The sequence below is a fragment of the Octodon degus genome, unplaced genomic scaffold, assembly GCF_000260255.1.
Source record: "Octodon degus isolate 3935 unplaced genomic scaffold, OctDeg1.0 scaffold00024, whole genome shotgun sequence".
NCBI lineage: Eukaryota > Metazoa > Chordata > Mammalia > Rodentia > Octodontidae > Octodon > Octodon degus.
Genome location: NW_004524600.1, coordinates 4,459,065 through 4,478,927, shown reverse-complemented (window position 1 = coordinate 4,478,927; position 19,863 = coordinate 4,459,065). Strand labels below are relative to the sequence as shown.

The 19,863-nt window shown below is 36.3% G+C and overlaps 1 protein-coding gene across 4 annotated transcripts in view; it reads right to left on the bottom strand.

Annotated features, from left to right (window-relative positions):
* Window positions 1-19,863, bottom strand: part of Arid1b (AT-rich interaction domain 1B) — a 461,162-nt gene that overhangs the window by 84,450 nt on the left and 356,849 nt on the right. For all 4 annotated transcript variants that reach the window (XM_023712185.1, XM_023712186.1, XM_023712188.1 and 1 more), the window contains exon 6: window positions 3,737-3,826. In XM_023712185.1, coding sequence (XP_023567953.1) covers window positions 3,737-3,826 — 90 coding nt within the window. The remainder of the gene's footprint in view (window positions 1-3,736; window positions 3,827-19,863) is intronic.

Here is a 19,863-nt window from a genome sequence, read left to right as displayed (position 1 = left end):
CTTGTGCTTTCCAGGGAAGCGCTTATTCCACTGAGCCATCTCCCTGGCCCCTTAATAAGGATTTTTTTTTTTTTGGTTCCTCAAATGCCTTCAGGGCACTTTTGGCCAGCGGGAGAGTTGTGAGGTTTGAACTCCAGCAACCTGAGGCTGACAGCTTTGTGGAAGCAGCCACTTAAAGGACTGAGCTAGGGCCAGGCCCCTGCTATTTCTTTTCACCTGGTCTTTTCACAAATATATAGAAAAAATATGACTTGCCCAGCTTGTGTATTTTGGTACCACAGATAGTTAACTTCCAAGGAGCACAACCTGCTTATCATGAAGACAGGTCCCCACATAGTTGGCAAGGGGGACAGAAATCAAGGTTTTGTGTTATTATTCAACAGTTCTGGAAGACTTCACCTAGTAAGCCTCTGTAGATCTGATGGTCACAGAATGGTGCCAAAGAACTGCCTACAGCACAGAATGTATTTCCCAGCACATCAGAGTCCCGCAGCAGCATCAGTTCTGCTCACAATCCATGTCTGGGAAGAAAAGTTCTTATAGGTTCTGTTCCAGCTTATCTGAAGGACTAATTAAATCTTGATTACTATGTTCTAATTATTCAAATACTGTCAGACTAGCTCTGAAGTCCCTGCTGGTATGCTAGATGAAAAGGGTTAACCACCTGTGTTGATTTTGAGACTCTAGATCTAGTTAAACCTTTAGAAAGCTACCAGCATTAACATGAATATTTAACTAGACACCACTGTGAAAATGAAAAGGGAATTCAATTAAAAGGGTTTCAAAAAATTAATTCTGACCTCTCTACATCTGTCCAAATAAATAAGCTTTCTTTCAGCATTTTCAACTAATGACTAATCCAATAAACCAGAAGGGCATCTGCTAGTTTCATTAAGCTTAATACTTTATAGGGGTTAAAAATGTGATCACTTTAATGTTAATACTCATTACACTTACTTATCTACTCAGATGGATACTCTATATTCCCTCTAAGTCTTGGTGAAAAACAGAGCAGCACATTAATAAGTCATTTCCTATGGGGTGCTTTGAATTTAAAGAAATATATGTTAAAGATTAAGAAGTAAAACTAATGTAAACAAGTTCACTATAATTTTCTTTTAGCATTTTACAGTTATTATTACTCCTCTAGTCCTAGGTAACCAAATTTATATTACTTCATTTTTTTTAGTCAAGTGAATTAACAGCAATTTTTTATATTATATGAGGTATATAGAGGGATTTGATTTATAATAACAAAAAGGCAAGTGTGTTACTATAGACTATCAAATTGGAGTTTTGACTTTTCCTTTTTAAAATTTATGTCAGTAATGAAGACTAAATAATTTAATTCTCTTTATTTTTCTTTACTAGTAAAACATTATAGTAGAAAACATCAAGTTTTATATTGGAAAATAAATGAAAATGTAAAGGAGACAATACTACACAAAGAAATAAGCAGGTCAATAAACATCTGAAGTGTTTCCTTTCTGTAATCTGCAATGCCATATTTACTTATACAAATACTTTTTATGTATGAAAAATATAAAGTTGTAGAAACTTACAGTTGTTTTCTTCTATGTACAATGTGGAGAATGGATTAGTCAGTGATGACTTTTGATGAGACTCAATAGAATGACCAGGCAAAAAGTCTACTAAACCAGAGAAGAGATGGGTAGAGATGGCAGGGGGTAGAAAGCTACTTAGTAATCAGGGTATATGGGCACCAAACTGGTTGTAGATGTCAAGGAAGTTCAGATCCCAGGGTAGCATGAGGTTTGTGAAACTCAGAGTAAATCATTTATAATGTATGTTCTCACTAAGTAGGTACACAGGAACCAAGCAGAAGGGAATGACACCAAAGCATGAATGCAGCTGCTTGAGCCTGGAGCGATGTGGCTCCTGGGTGGCAAAATCAGTACCACCGGGCCCCATGAGGATATTGGGCAGAAATTCCACAGAGCAGCAGGAACACTCGCTCTTGCTCTGTGGGCTTGTGTCTAAGTGTGTTTCTTATCTTTGCCATTAAAGAAAATATATCTTCTGATACATTAAAGAATAAAAGTATACCATAGAATCTTACTGTTTTAGTTTATTTGTTAAAATAAATATAAAATAAACTGTTTGATTTTGGTTATTTTAGTGCTTAGTAATAGAGAAATGATATTTTCACCTGATCTATTAACTATGAGGCATAGCAGTTGGTTGGTACACAAATGATAGTAAAATAAAGGGTTTATATTCTATCAAATTATTAGGAAATAACATTTCTTCCTAAATTCTCACAAATTAAAAAACTTTGTTTCCACTTTTGCTACTCACTTTCAGAAGGCATTTAACTGAAGTATGACAATGCATGATTTAGCATTACAAACCATATTAAAATATGAAGTTTTGCTTGTTAGACAGTTAACTAACCAATAGAAGAACAGAAGACGTACACTATAGGCACAGCCTTTTCGAGGACGTTTGAGGAAATATTTGTAGAAATTCAGATTTAGCAGCTTGTTAAATTATTATGTGCCACTTGAAGAAAATGGTCATAATAACCATTCACATTATTATGTATCTGTCATGTCACCTAAATCATACTACAGGCAATAAAGCCTATAAGAGGAGGCAATTAACAAACATGGTAATTTCTATAGAGTCACATTAGTGCTAATGCCTAGGTTTTTGCCTTGAAAATGCATTAGTTTAAGTCAAAAGTTTAACTTATTTTATTCATTGTGACCCTGACCTTCACATTTGCTTGTCTATACTTTCAAGTCTTAACACTAATAATGTCAGGGGTCAAGAACCACTTGAATGTCAGTCACCAAGCTGGCATGTTCTGGCCTCCAAATCTGCATGGTGGAAAATGATATCTCTTGTGGAACATGGCAGGCAGGCCTGGAACTACAAGCCATGGAAAATGACTGCTACAGCACCAGATTGTGCAGAATCCTTGGTCTATACCAGTCCAGAATACAATCATCACCACCACCAGCTACACAACACCAACCAAACTTTGATAGTAGTAGGGGGTAGGGCAAAGGTGGCAAAGGCTAGCTTGTAGTTTCACCAAAGCAGCACACATATGCCCTGGGTATGACATAAATCACTGAATGAAGTATAGTAAATCTGCTAATGTGGGAAAACATCTATTCAAAAGTGGCAGGAAAATCCTAAATTTCTTTTTCTGGCTCAGGCACTAACTAGCTTCTGAGAATGAGGAAGTCAGGACAACTTCTTTGGTCCTCAGTTTCTTTATCTGCAAACTGAACTAGCTTTCAGGTGTATTTCAGTCCAAAGACCTTACAATTTTAAGTCATTATGTCTTGCAGTGAGTTTATAATTTTGCTATTAAATATGATGGAACAAGTAGCTGGTAAAAACAGCAAAAACATGCATATACACACATACATTTAAAAATTTATCAATATCCAAATTGAAATGCACAGAGTTACCAGTATATATGTAGATCAAATCAGATTATAATCATGTATAGACTATGTTTCATCATGCTATACAGACACATACTCTTCAGGCCTTGAACTATACTTTAGGAAAATGTCATCCAATCTATAAGAAGAATCTACCCTCTCCATGTTGTTACAGGGAGGTTCTTGTTTATCTCATACAGGAAACACAGGAACTTTTAAGGTAATCCTTTATAAGGAGATGAAATTATAAGAATCATATAAGCCTTACATACTCAAAACATGATAGGCAAGTATGATGTGAACTGAGGACTCACCTCTTTCTTGTGGCATTGGTGACTGGCTCAAGGCAGGATGGGAAGTGGATTCTGATTGGTTTCCAGGTGGCTGAGGGGGCATCTGACTCCCTATAAAACATGAAGGAAAGTGGGGATGAGAACATACTCCAACTGTGCAAAACCAGGACAGTTACATATAATTTTATGATCGCAAAAGGTATGGACCCATACAGTGAAAGCGCTAAAAAATGTGTAATATGTCTATTATTTTTTGTCTATCAAATGAAGGATAAATAAGATAAATGTACTTAACAAAACATCTGGAGAAATTTGGTATTGAGTTCCCAACTAACAGATGAAGCAACCAGATACATATTTTATATATACTTCAATACATTTATCAAAATCCCAGACTAATGAGGCAAACTCAATTTGTTGAGTTTTAACTAGCATGGAGGTAGACAAGTATGTAGAATGGCTGACAGCTATGCACTAGTAATATCCAATCAATATATTAATATCAACAGACTTTTAAAAAATCTTTTATAGAGTCAATCAGACTCAACATAAACTTACCGACGTCCAATGGAAAACATAAAGCATACTGGGTATACTAAGTAAACTGCAGTATGTATCATTAAAAAAAAAGGAAATATTATTAGCAAGAACATCCATTTAACTTCTAAGTATTTCATGTTTGTTTAGTTTATTCCATGTATCACGTGAATTTCTAGAGATAGTAATCATGCCTTTTACTCCTTTAATCCCTCACTTAATATGATGAACACATAGTAAATCATAATTTCAGAATAAGAATGAAAAGGCATTTTGTACTGTTTGATACACTGCGTCAACTTGAGAAGTTTAGAAGTTTAATTAAGTCACTCAGCACACAGCCAGGATTCTTAGTCTGTAAACATCTTCATCCTCTGCAAGAGGAGGTCATGGACATTGTGTGAGCTCTACACCCCCAGTCCTAGGGTAGCTTGTTTACAATATAAGGAGAAAAGAGAGGCTGGCTAGAAGCCATAGTTGCTGCCCTTCCCTTTGCTCTTCACTGTTTTCTGCTGCCATGAACTGCAACTCTCTGCCAAGTGCCACTCTGCCTGGGAGCCAGCTGAGTAGAGACAGAAACCTCCACAGAATGTGGGCTAAATATACCTTTCCTTCCTTAATTTTGAATGTTGGGTATTCTGTCCCAGCAATGAGTAAAAAGTAACTCAGAAACATTTTATTGATAAAAGACGATACATAAGACAAGAGATAGGATTTTGAAATGTAACAATCATCATAGGTAGCTGATGATCTCAACCCATGCTCTAATTCAGAGGTTTAAAAGCATTTCTAGAAGTGAAAATATAACAGAATTAAAGTGTTGAATTTAATCATGAATGCATGGCATGAAGACCATGCTATTTTATTTTCTATCCTTTCCTTCTATTACAATAAGGGAAGGTAAATATTCACAGATGTATACCTGTGTGACTGTGATATAGAAACATATATTTATCTATGACATAGACATATCTACAGTTTGCTGGTATGGTATTCAAATGATCATGCTATCTCAAGCTATATAGTATTTATTCTTGCATAGGTAATTATGGCTCTAAAAAAGAACCATAACAGTACAGAGGAAATGAACATCTTTAATATCACTACCAGTTGTACCACTGTAGGTATTAATACACACAGTCTTGTGTTGCTGTAACATGATATCTCTAGCCTGGCTTCTTTTGGGACTGCTACTCATGATTAACTAATAATGGCTGTATCTTTGACAGTCATAGACAGGAAGGTTTTTTAGTTTATGCAATAGGCATAAACAGCTATTAAAATACTGCTTTAAAACAATCATCAAGTTGTTTTTAGGGACTTTGGGTCCTGTACTTTTAGAGAAGGACATACAACTTACGAATATATTTCTGAATGTTTTGAGTATTCCACTGCCAGTCTTGTTCGCAGATAAAGCAAAAACCAAAGACCTGAACAGGCGCTGTGAAACCACAAGTTCCTACATGAGCATTATAACCAGTGGGATAAAAGTCTGACCAACAGCATAGAATCTACTTTGCCTAACACAGTTATAGCAAACTAGTACTAATGACAAATAACTAAATGTAAAAGTTTTTAACATTCTGGAGCAATATACTGGTTATCGAGTTGGCCACAGAGCTACATAAGAGGTTGTATGTCCGCTGTGGGGTCACCTGCTTCCTATGAAGTATCCAATGGCCCCAATCTATAATCATACTTCACAGTCAAATGCTGACTTTTAAAAGTGTCACTAGAGAATCAGCTGCTGTAAAACCATAAGTGCTTACATTATAATGATCACTACTGCATGACAGGATGGATTCATAGACTCATAATGTAACAAGACACAATTGTATGTTAACATGGGGCATCTCAGCTTATACTGAGCATGTCTGACACACTGTTCTTCTATATAATATTTCAAGAAAAAATAAAAAAGGCTACTAGAAACCTATCCCATGATTCATAAAATACTGCCACATCCAAGTACCAGTACAGGTTGTTTGGTGCACTTTTAAGCACGAAGTCTTATTGAAGCAATGAGAAATTCATGAATTAAATTAATCCTGTTAAAGAAACAAGTAACAGCTTTTTGTTGTTAAAGACAGGTATGTCCAAGCCAGTTTAAATTTCTCTTTTTATCTTCTACCATTTTACCTACTTCCATAATTATTAAGTAAATATATTTACTAGGAGATAACTTCATGTTCCATACACACAGGTTCAAGTAGTACCACAGCAGAACACAAAGCAGAGAATGTGCTTGTAAAATGTAGTTTATCCATGGTCCACATCAAGGAGAAAATTTAGAGCTCTTTGAATCAACTAAAATAAGTAAACAGCTTCAAAACTATGCACTTTTATACATGTTACTGTAAGTCATACCCTTTAAAGAACATTTTGGTATTTATGTTAAGAGAATATGGCATGTAAAATCACCAAATCAATTTTGTGGGGTCATTAGAGTCCAATGGTTTTGTAAGTCTTTGTTCTTCTTTTGTATATATCGATAATAAGCACAATTTAAAAAATACAAATAAAAAAAATAATACTTTCAGTTAGAATAAATATCATTTTATGCTTACGTTTATTCTTTAATGAATATGTACACATTATTGTGAAAAAATTTGGCAGAGCAAACTAAAATGAAGCATCAATAAGTTATCTCAGTTTGTACTGTTGTTGAGTTAAAGGATAGCCTAAATCTATATAATTATTTTTAAAAAAATCTTTCCATTTGAATTACTTTTAGACTTTGAAACATGCTATAAAATCAAGGATGCCTTATATATAGGCCTCCAGCCCTAAAGGACACATCCTACATAACCATGATATAATCAAGTTTACACTATAATTTAAGTTTACCATGATATAATTAAGTTTATTTGAATTTTGTCAATTTTCTAGTAAAAGTCCTTTTTCTGAGATCATTTAACCCCGTACTGTTATTCCTAGTTAATTTCTTCTTGTCTGTAAAAGCCCTTCCATATTTTCTTATGCATTATGATTGTGACAGTGTTGAAGATCAGTCCTTTTGTGGAATGTTCTCCAATATGGTTGAGTCTTATATACTTTCATCACTGAAATAAGTATATGCACTTTGGAGGGCATGCAATAGCACACTATGCTCTTCTTAGAGAACATAAGGAAGGAGACAGAGAAGAAAGAAGAAAGAAAGGGGACAAGGACAAGAATGTATCTTTGCAGGGCACACCCCAGTAACCTACCTCCTTCCAACCAGGTCTCATCTCCTAATAGCGCATTCAGCTATAAATGTATTACTGCCCCTCCATGATTCAAGCACCTCTGAAAGGTTTACTTCTGGATACATTAGATAACAGGGAGGAGATATTTTAGATCTAATCCATAACATTCTGCCACTGGCCCATATAAGGCTCATGTCCATCTCATAATTCAAAACACATTTAGTCCATCTTAAAGTTTAGTAACTTTAAAATCATTCTGTATGCATAATGGAATAAAGGAAGCAAAGAAATTTAAATAGTGACAGAATTCTCACAGTTGAAGTAGTTACAAATAACACTAAAATGCACTCTAGTTTTCCACTGGAAGTACAGATGTTTACATAAACTTGTTTATACACAAATATCAAAATAAACTTACATGTAGTTGTGTGAGTTAGTGTTCAGATATATAGTTCCTACCTCTGTATGAAGAGGGCTTAAAAGCACTAGTACCCCAGTAGCTATGAGACAAACAAGTATGCAGAGCTTAGCTGTAGAGTACCACTCTCCAATAAAAGAACTCAAGGCTTCTAGAAGGGCTGGGAAAAGATAAACACAAGATGAATCAGGCGTATGTGGTGCTTAAAACACAAAATAGAACACAGCTTGTCCACAGAACACAGAGAGCAAGTGGAAGACTTCTTTCTAGTGTCAAAGGTGAAACAATTTGAGCAACAAAATAACACAGGATTTTAACCCACAAAATGAAGTATTTTTGAGCTGATTAGTGTTTTGTTCCATTATAAAAAGATTGCCATAAATTTAAAAGCTTAAAATATTACATGTTTAAGGCCAAGAGTCCAGGATCAGCCAAACTTAGTTTCTCTGTTTAGGATTTCCCAAGGCAACACTTAAACTGTATATAGGTTATTGTTCTCACATACAAACTCAGGTAGGGAAGAATCTGCTTCTATCAGGCTTCCTTCAGATTACTGCAGAATTGACTCCTTTTTTTTGTTATAGAAGTGTATTAGTCAGCTTTCCATTAATATATCAAATACCTGAGCTTAATCAATTTCATAAGAAAAAAGATTTACTTTGGTTTATACTTTTGCAGGCCTGCATCTGTGGTCTGTTGGTCTAACAAGTTGCTTGCCTCATAGTACTCAGGAAACAAAATAAGAAACAGTAAGAAACTAGCATCTCACTGCCTCTTTTGTGAGCACACAACAATGACTTAATACATCCCACTCTTAAAGGTTCCTCTACCTCTCACTTGTGCCAAGCTGAGGATCAAGCCCTCAACACATAAGTCAGTGATGGCAGCCCTTTTGCAGCTTTCAAGGATACAAACAGGCTGCTACAGCATGCATACCATAAGTCTGTTTTCACTGACATAGGCCTTTGTAAGATCAAAACTATAGCAATGAGGCCTTCAGGTTTTGAAGAATTTCTTTCCCTTTCTCGTGTCTCAGTTCACATCACAGACACTTAAGTCCTCTTTTAAAGTCAGTCCCATACAGGTCATCTCCTTTTTGAGTCATTTCAAAATCAACTGTTTAGCAACTCTAATTGCATTTGCAGAATGAATTCACTTTTACCACACAAAATAACATAATTACTGCAGTCACTTTTTGTCATATTCCTTGGTTAGAAGCCAAGTCAAAAGGAGGAATTACATAGTGGTGTGACTCACTGGAGGTCACCATATGGTGTCTATCCCACGGTGAATCCATATGCCTATAAGTAAAAGAGAGTAGAGATAGCTCATCCTCAGAATAGAACTTCAAAATATGTAGAAGGAAAAGGGAAGTAGAGAATCACCATTAGGAAACACTACTGCAGTAACTGGTGTAAACAATATTTTATACAGATGCTAAAATCAGGTGTAAATTTGAGGCGACAAAGGATTTGCAGTCTCAAATGTCTCTCTTCATATATTTACAACTAGAAAAAGGAAATGAGTTAGGAGAGGAGATAATGGCCTGACCAAATGAAATGGTTAATGCTCACTGTCAACTTGACTGAATTACAAGATTCCTAGGAAACTAGTAAAGCACATTTCTAAGTATGTCTGTGGAATGGTTCCAGAGATGACTGATAGGCCAGCAGATGGGAGGGGAGGGGCAGATGGTGGTAGCACTATTAGCCTTGCAACCCAGGAAAAATGAAAAAGGAACGAGGAGGCAATCCTGCATTTGAAAAGCTCCAGCATGCTTAAGCAGGTGTATCTTTTGCTACTGACATTCCCTGTGAACATCAAATTCTAACTTCTCTAGCCTTTCGACATTGATCCACACCAGTGACTTCAGGAAAGTTCCAGTCCTTCAGTTTGGACTGGTACTATATCCTTGTTGCTGAGGTTTCTGGTTTCTTGGACTTCAGATATCAGATCGTCTGGTTCTTGGAAACCAGCTACTTAGTAGCAGCCCAGAAGGAAAGATACCTTGAGGTCATCTCAGAAATTTGCTGCACTCTACCAATCACTAGCTCAATGAGGTAAACCTTTGAAAGACTTTATTTTCAGAAAGGAGCTGCAGGGTACTCTGCTTATTTAGAGCTAAGAGAAGTGTTTCCCCAAATTTAAACATCCAAGACATCAGAGGCTGTTGTAGTTATAATTGAGGCACCCAGTTCCTGCTTGAGCTAGCCGCAGACCTTGGCATCATCCATACAGTGCTGGCTTTGTAGGCATGCAGAATATAAGAATTATAGGGTCATATAGGTTTCCACCCATATTTCAAAGAAAGGCCTGAGAAACCAAGCAAAATAGTTGACAGGATCTGATACCTGTTGAGAGGAAGGTGCATGAAGGTGTGAGAGTGAAAACAAAGGTGCAGTGGAGACCCTAAAAAATGGAGATGCCAAGAAGGTGAGTCATCAAGGAAAGATGCAGGGATTGGGCAGACCCAACCACATGGGCTACAACCAGGTAGACTAGAAAGGCAAGACTGCTCAAATGCTTTAGAGCTTTCTTCTTGCCTATTATAGGCTTTTATAGGCCTGATGTTCTTTGTCACAACTACTCAACTCAGCTACTGTATTTCAAAAGCAACTACAAAAAACACATAAAAGAAATATTATAAGTCTAACTTTATGAACACAAATAGGTCTGTCCAACAGGCTATAGTTTGCAGGCCCCTGTAATAAATGACACCACCCAGACATCCAAGGACATTTACTCAAAAGGCCAATAGAGACAAAATAATGTTAAATAATAATAAGAATGAAATATAAAAACATATATTTTCTCATACCTAACAAGAACATGAAAATATCAGAACTTGTATACTGTCATCCCCAAACTAGTAGTACATCCTGTCACACATTTTAGTTTGGTTTCTCAGTTCTTTGAAATCTGGGTAGAAGCCTCCAGGAGCCTATCAGTCTTATATCCTACATGCCTATAAAGCCAGCACTATAAGGATGATGCCAAGGTCTGCCAACTGCTCAAGCAGGAGTTAGGCCCCTCAATCATGACTGCCAGTACAAGTTTAAGACTTAACCATCATCTCACCTTTAGTTTTAGGTAAGTGGATATTTGCAACTTTATCTTCCCAACTCTTAGATCAGACCAAGACAAGCAAATCAATACTACTGAGTTGCTATCATGTACGTTCATGTAATACTACTGCTGCACTGGGATCATAGAGACTATACGTAAGATGAATGTTTAGTCTTTATTGAGGTTTAAAAAACTTCTTTAGGATGTTTCTTCTCGTCATTAGTACAGTGTGCAATTATCAAAACTCAAAAAATACAATACTAACTTGTGAACTATGAGAACTTGTGGCAAACAATCTACTTGTCTGTTCATTTTGGTCAATAGAGAAAATCTGGAGCCTAAATGACAGATAGTACCAGATTTCTACATTATTGCTAGAAATCTCCCTTTCACCCAATTTCCCTATGTTAGCTCACTTGAGACAAAAGTAAATAAAGGAGGGAATGAAAAGAAAGAAATATTCATTTGTTAGACAAGTTTTCAGGTTAAGTTGGAGATGGTAAAGCTGAAAGTCTAAAATGAATTTAAAGGGAAGTCTACTGTATTCATGTACAAGGCAAGTCCTAAATGATACTCTTCCATTAGTGATTCAAGAAGATTGTCTTATTATAATTAACATGAAATGACATATTAGAACTATGGAAATCTGGACACTTATGTTGGCCATTTTCCTTAATAAGGTCCTCAGGACACACAGAGAGCACCATGAAGAATTCACTGATAAAGAATTGGGTTCTATTCATAAATGCATTGAAACTGCCAGGAGCAAGACCAAATCTTAGAAAAGTAGGGTTTTTGAATTAATAGGACTTTTACAGATTGTGATGCTTTAAATTTCATGGAGAAATAAGGACTACTTCCAAAAGTTTTCAAATAACTCTATAATTTAGACCCAGTTCTTTCTCTGGAATTGTGCTACAAAATCAGTAGGCATTTCACTGCCTTCAATTAGCAAGTGATGTATTGTTCTACTCTTCAAGAATTCTCAATGCTGTCATTTACTGTAAAACCAAAATACTACAGAAATTACTGCTACCAAATACATACACAACATTACTAAGATCAATGTTCACCTTGCATTTCAACTATTCAATTCTGTTGCATCCAAAATGAAGGCATTAGATCACTTTATTCTACAATCACTTTATTGAAGTCAGCTCCTTTTCAAATCTTTTTTTGAAATGATAATCTTTAAAGTAGATTATGGTCTCAACTGCCACAGAGTGACTTTACAGATTTCCTGGAGGATGTATTTCTTATACTCTGCAAATACTACTGATGATAGCCAAGTAAATTCTTATTGTGAGCTCTATTTAGTTACTCCTTTGGTTTCTGAAACATGAAGTACTGGGTAAGAATGTTTCCTCTGCTGTGAGAAGTAACAAATGTGACTTTTTAAAACTAATGGTTCTGCCTGCTGTACTCTGCATCTATGGAAATCACTGAGCACCTTATCTACTTTAGTAGTTAACTGCAACACCACAGGATGAAGCAGATCCGCATCACAAGCAGCAACAATTCCATTAGTCAGTTTTTTAAACTGCCATATAATGCCTAATGATGTGGATAAGAAAAAAAAATTCATACTGTAGAAGGAAGCCAGGGCCTTTGTGCTGCACTGTATCCTTAAGACTTTTTTTTTTTTTTTTTTTTTGACATGGTTATGCTAAGTTGCTAAGCTACCCTGGCTGCTCTTAAAATTGTGATCATTCTGCCTCAGGCTCTTAGGAAAAAAAAAAACAAAAAACCCAAAAACTATGTAAAAAAAAAAAAAACAAAAACAAAAAACTATGTTTTTTATAATCCCTAAGTTCATCAATGGCTGTAGTCTTAGGCATTTACTTGAGTTAGAAAGTCAACAAATTCTTTTGATATAACATCCTTGTGTATAATGTCTTCTAACTCATTTGCTTCAAAACAAATTTCATTGTCACAATCAAAAAGGAGACTGACCGAATACAGCTTCAAACTGATCCAAAAGCAGACACCTAAAATACAGTCAGCTCACATTTTACAGAATGTGACGATTGTTCATGATTGTAATCTGCAGGGTTTATACACACATGTGTCTATGTGTTTTATATTGAATCTCACTGATGCTGGAAGGTATACTATTGGGATATAGGAAATGGGGGCAGTGACTATACATAACACTGTCAACATAGTTCTTTATTGTAAAATAGTCCTACCTTCAACTAAAACAACATAAAACACATAAGAAGCACAACAGTGCAGCAAGTCACATTTTCAATTTTAGAGTTAAACTGATTCTGTTTCACAGGTTTTCAAAAAATATTAATCTAAATTATTTATTGCAGGTTTTTCGCTATATCACAGGATTTTGCAGTACCATACAGGATACATATATTGTTAAAATTACATTGGATTATGAGTTTATAAAATGGTTGAACATCAGAAGTATTTTTAAAAGTGTGGGAAAGGATTGTAAGAGTGTGGGAAGGGTTTATAAAGTCTCTCTATAGATACAGATATAGATATAGATACAGATATATACTAAAATAATATAACACTGCTACTTTGCTGATTTTCACTTATTGTGGAGGTGTCTGGAACATAACCTCCACAATAAGTGAGGGACCACTGTACACGTTATGTATAGCTCAGTTCATATTTGTCCTAAAAATATTTACCAATCAGTATTCTAGAAGACTGATATGTATACATGAGATTTCTGATTTCATGAATCTGGCAGTTTTCCAACATATCTTAAGTCTACATAAATAAACAGTCAAACATTGGATTAAGATTTTTCAATTATTCTCCTTACTATTATGAATATTTTTATAAACCTCACTGCTACAATACAAGTTGGCTATCTATGAAAGCCTATCAGATAACAAGAAAAAAAATCAGAAAGGGGTATATAGTGCAGTTTCTTTAAGAACCAACCAGCCAAAAGAATTCTGTCAAAGCTTTGTGTTCTGGCCTGTGGTATTTGGGTACTTTTCCTCAACTAAAAGGCAAACTTGGAATAATACATTGTTGTTCATCTACTCCACTAGATTCAACCAGAAGTTTTGTTATTACCACCTTTTCTTTCATAATTTAAATATACTAAAATTATATATCATATACAAATCAGTGTAACAGTTTGATTATTTGATACTCATTATAGCATTTTGGAGTAAACACTTCTCTAAAGATGATTTGGGGTATGGAAACTGAAAATGCTCTCACAAGTCACATGACAATTTAAATCAGAGACTAGAAGGCTAACACAGACTTCCAGACTTTTATTGTTCAGTAAATGATCAGAAGCTTTCGCTAAAGAGAAACCACCCTCTAAAAACATTTACAGTCAGTAGACTCTGGGCATTAACCTGTAACATTTTTCATCTGGGCTATTTGGCTAACTGCTCTGTGGCATGGGATTGCAGCTTCTGGCCTGACCCCATGACAGGCATGCACAGTGACATGGAGCCTGGAGAATCCTCTGTGTGTCACCAATATTTAGTGTATCTGTCCCTTCCTCCTCATAACTATAGCAAAGAAATAAACTATTTTCTTTTATGCAAAAAATAGTCATTAAATAGAAGACAAAACTTTGAAGACTCTATCAGTTTACCTGAGCTAACTTTAGGTGTAAAGACAGAAATAAGAAATAGTATTAGGTGTAATGATGTGACTGGGCTAAAAAGGAGTCATTTTATTCTGGGGATGTGGAGGATCAGGTAAACTATCACACTGATAATGTTATTCTCACCAAAATACAAACTCTTTTATAACTTTAACACTCTGGTCTATAATTCAAACATCTTTTAGGCTTAGAAAAACCCAGTTGTGAGGAGGGAAGGATATGTGTTTGGATATAACATCACCAGGGCTGGGGAGATGGCTCAGTAGAATAAGCGCTTGCCTGGCAGGCGCAAGGGCCTGAGTTCAGTCCCCGGTTCCACAAAAAAAAAAAAAAAAAAAAAAAAATTAAGTTAATAAAGAAAACCAATACAATAAATAAATCCACAAAAAAAAAAAATGGATATAACATCACCAAGTCTAGACCCACGGTATTCTTTATCTATGGAAAAGTGATAGGTTCTGAACTGGACTCATGTAGAAGCAGACATAAAATGTGCATCAGCTACCCACTAAATCCATTTTAATCCTTGCTTTGATGTAAGAAGCAAGCGAGTGAAACCAAATAGAGCAGGCAGTTTATATTTCTCTCACCAGGACAAATTAGTAAAGACAAAATCTAATCACCCCCCACACCCATTCTTATTCCTCAATATTTTTCCTCTTCCTAAGATTCCTTTTTTGTTTGAGAAGCTTAATATTTGGTTGCCTTCTGAAGAAATGGGTATAGTGACAGATGAAAGACTCGTATTCATCATATAATTCAGAATAAGGGAAAAAAACTGACTGCTGTGCATTTAAGATTCTAACAACCTTGCAATTTTATATAGTCGTTTTCCCCACCCGTTCTTTTGAAGAAATCTGCTTTTATTCTGTTAATAACTAACCACAGTTGCAGCAGCATGGATCCGATTAGCAGTTCTTATGATACAAAGAGGAAAAGAAAAAAGCTGTGAACAGGGTTGCCAATTTGTCCACCTGGGCCCCCAGGAGAAAGATTAGCTGAGCGCCTGCCTACTTCCCTTCCTCCACTTGATCGCTGCTCTGTCCTGTTGGATGGAGACAGCCCTTTTGAAAGCCCAGGTACTTTCTTCCTTTAAGTTTTGTTCACTTCCACCTTTCCTTGTCACAAATTTCTCTCTGGGTTCCAACACTTTGTGACAACTCTGCCTGCAAACATAAGTAGCTATGAAAGTGCCACACACTGTGTCACTTCTTTGGAGTCATCTGCATCTCAGATAGTACAGTGTCAGAGTGTATGATATATCCTGCAGGTACAAAGAATCACATTTTCTAGGGCAAAGGTGGTACATATGGGCTGGTCAACAGGAATCTTGACACTGCTCCTGTAAGTGAGAGGAGGGAAAAAGGTATAGTATGGGAACTCTATAATTTGAGAAAAGCAGCACACAATAAATAGAATTGGGACCAACAGATTAAAAACACTGGTACATATTAAGCAATGTGAATTCTGTATACCTGGTACAATAAACAAATACACTGAATGAGCAAAATTTACAAAACTATTACAGTAAAAACAGCATTGTCATTAATCCCTCTCAAAATCTTCCCACTGCTTCAAATAACTTATCCCATTGTTCTTGCTACTTTCTGTGGTAACTCTGGAAGCTCTCTTTCATGAGTTTTAGTTTCACTGTCTTGGTTGCCTTGATGTCCTGAGAAGATTCAAAGTTTTTAATGTCATGGCCATTTTTGCTGGGAAACAGAAGTTGCATGGTGCCAGAATTAGTGAATAAGGTAGATAAGGACACCTGCTGATTTTTACCACTTTGACTTTCCACTGAATGGCACTTGGCAGCAGCATCTGGATTTTGGATGTATCTTAAAAAAGACATGAAAGAGGAATTCTAGAACTGCTTCAGAAAGTGACAAAATGACAGAACAAGTGAGTTTGAACTGTGCTTGAAGTGAGGAGGGCTAATGGGTGGGAAGGATATCTCTCGGAAAAGGAAAAGCCCATTATTCTTGAATTCAGCAACATAAGCTAAATTTCAAGAGGTTTAATGGGAATGTAATTTTTAGAGTAATATATTTTTAATTTAAAAACTCACTATATATTTTAATTACCTCTTGTACTTCCTAATTATGGAACTGCCAATTTTATACACAAAAGTATCATACTATTTTCTAATAGCTTTTAAAAATTCATTGTATTTGCATTATGCTGAAGAAATGAACGTAAACCCTTTTTATAAAACTACTTTTAGAAATAGAGACAGCTAAAGCATTGTGCTATTTTGAAAAATTGGGAGTTTTAAATAATAGTAACTATTTTTATATTTAAAGTTAATAAATATTTGCTAAACTTGCTGACATCACAGTTCACTGCATGACATACAACTTGGGTGTTTCAAGCAATGCTTTTTTAAGAGGTAAGAGATGCAGAATGAAACCTGGGCAAAGTAACAGCCAAACTCAGTGAAAGTATGAGTCTTGCAAAGCAACTCAAGAGCACTAACACCTCTAGCACTGGGGGCCCAGGTGGCAAGGCACTGGCCATCTTCTTGGGAATACAACATGGCCAGAAACAAGGCCTAGCCAAGCTGAGTCCTCCAGGCTACATCCAGGTCACCAGTGCCTCTAATTCCAGGAGCCATTGTGAAGGTGGCATGATAAAGACCATGAGGAATAGAGAGGAACATGTTTTGTATTCCATTAATAATTTTGTTTTAGAATTTAAATATTCAGCAAGTACATACACTCTTGAAATACCATATACCTTTTTTGTAATTGGCCATTCTGTTTTCTACTCACCACTCCCAAATATCTGGAGTATATTTTTATGTGTTACTGGAGCCTAAATGCTAGCCAGAGCTAGCATTTTACTACCCCCTATTCATTCAACCTGTGACTTTGGCTACTTGACAGTGGGAAGATAAGCTAAGCACTGATAAAACTCTCACATAAGCAACCTGTTCTTGACTGACCATTTTCTGCATGATAATTAATAGATGTTTATTTTTTTACAATTGAACAATGAAAAAATTGGATATTATGGAATTCCAATTCTATAATTGGAATTTACAGGCACAATTTCTCTATATATAATCTATCAGAATCAGGTAGAGTTGTAAATATGAAAAGGTCTGGTTTAGACTGACATATTTTGGAACACTATTTTATTGTTTTTGATTCTACTGGGGATTGAATCAAGCGCCTTCATGCTGAACTACACCCCCAGTAACTTTTATTTTTAATGTTTGAAATACGGTCTTGCTAAATTGCTTAAGGAGGACTTGAACTTGCTGACTTCTTGCCTCAGCCTTCTAGGGTGCTGGAATTATATGCAAACATCACCACACCAAGCTTAGCTTCAGTTTTTAAGAGGAAAGAAGGTAGAATAAGTGTCACAGTTAAGAGTCTTGCAGGAGAGGGAAAAGTGATCAGATAAAATCTGAAAACAAAAAGACAGAAAGATTGTTCTAAGCCATAGGAGGAACACTACGTAAGTAATCAATTTCAGAACTTTCTTTCCTTGTATCTGTACATTTTGCAACTGTGGTTTTCTTCAGTTTGGCCCTTGTCTACTGAGCATACCCCATTAGCCAGCCACTGTTCTAGGCACTGGAGATGAAAAGAAGGATGTTACAGCCGGCCAGAGAGCTCTGCAGATTAAAGCACCTGTTTAGGCAGACACAGGGGCCAATGGTTCAATCCCTGGCCTGTCTTGCCAACCCTGCCCCCAGGGCGTGCTGAGAAGGAGAATGAGACTGGGAGTGGTGGCCTGTGCCTGTAATCCCAGCACTTGGGAGGCTGAAAAACAAGAGAATCACTATGAGTCCAATCTGTGTAGTGAGACCCTGTAGACCCTGTACTAAATACATTATAAAAAAAAAAAAAAAAAAAAAAAAAAAAAAAAAAAAGTAAAGAAAAGAAGGATGCTGCTCTTTTCCTTAAGGCCAGCTGCAGTACCTTTGGAGAGGTGAATTCTCTCCAGTTGGAGGGGTTGGTAAGAACCTGGTAAAGAGCAACATTTCATTTTGGTTATGAAGGATGAGAAGGACAGTTTGCCAGACTAACAGGTGGGATAGTTAACAGGCAAAATGAGAAGTACATTAGTATTCTTTAATTCAGCCATCTGGGTCATGTATGCTTCTTAATTCTAGCACTTGGGAGGCTCTGTCATGGGCAATATTATGAGTTTGAGGTCAGCCTGAACTACATAGTGAGTTCAAGGTCAGCTTGAACTACACATTAGAACCCGTCTCAAAAACCAAAAAATGAAAAAAGAAAAAGCAATATGGGCAAAGATTTTCCCCCAGGTCATCATGGTCAATAGTATGCAATAGGAAATTCTAAGCTAGTTTCCTCACCTTCTTCTAAAGCAAAACCTAAAAGCCACACTCCTCAAAAAAACTCTCCAAACTAATAGCTATACACTGAGGTTCAATTCTCTACATATGTGCCTTTTCAAGTAGAATTTAAATTACAAGATCTTTGGATTTTGTGTGAAATGTACTCAAAGTAATAACTGAAAATAAAGGACTCTACTTCTAGCTGAATCAGGCCTGAGAACACGAGAGCATTTTATCATAAGAATGTTTTTCCTATGACAATATTTCCAACTGAATCCTAACTTAGGTCTAGATGCTCTTAAATATGCTGTACTTTCTGTTTCTGTTTCCTTTTTTTGTAAGTGAGGCATTTATCTGTTAAACTTTTCTGTGACCAGTAAACACATTATCTTAACTGAGACCACTGATTTTCTCCAAAGACACACCAAGGAACACTCCGAGAAGTTGGCTGTGCTAGGCACCACAGGTGTCTGCTACATTTCTTTGTCCTGCTCAGTTGATATTTTTGAGTACCCTGCAGGTAAATCTTCAGAATTCTGCTAATATGTCTCAACCTCAGCTGCCCCTAACATTTACTCAATGGGTTTTAAAAGAATACTGCTCCAAGGCCCCACAGGGAGCCAGTGAGGCCAATACCTACACGGCCGAGCACGGCCTGGGTCCTTTCTCAGAAGTTCTGGGTAGCTACAGGCCTCCACTCATTCCCTAGAGGTCAGCAGTTTCAAAAAAGCAGCTTTAGCATAAACTGAGCATGTGCTGAAATGCCAGTTTTTGTGATCCACCTCAAAACCACTGAACCACAAAATTGGTGGAAGGACTCAGTGATCTGCTTTCACAAGCCTGCCTGGGGATTCTGATGAAGGATAGATATCTATTGCATCTCTCCTAGAACCTTCATGACTCTCAGTTTATAACTCCACTGAAATATTGCCCCTGAATCCATATGCTTATATCTGTTTATTCAAAATGTCCCTTTGAATGGTTAATAAGAAACTCAAACTCTCTTGACTTCCCCTTAAAACACCTGTT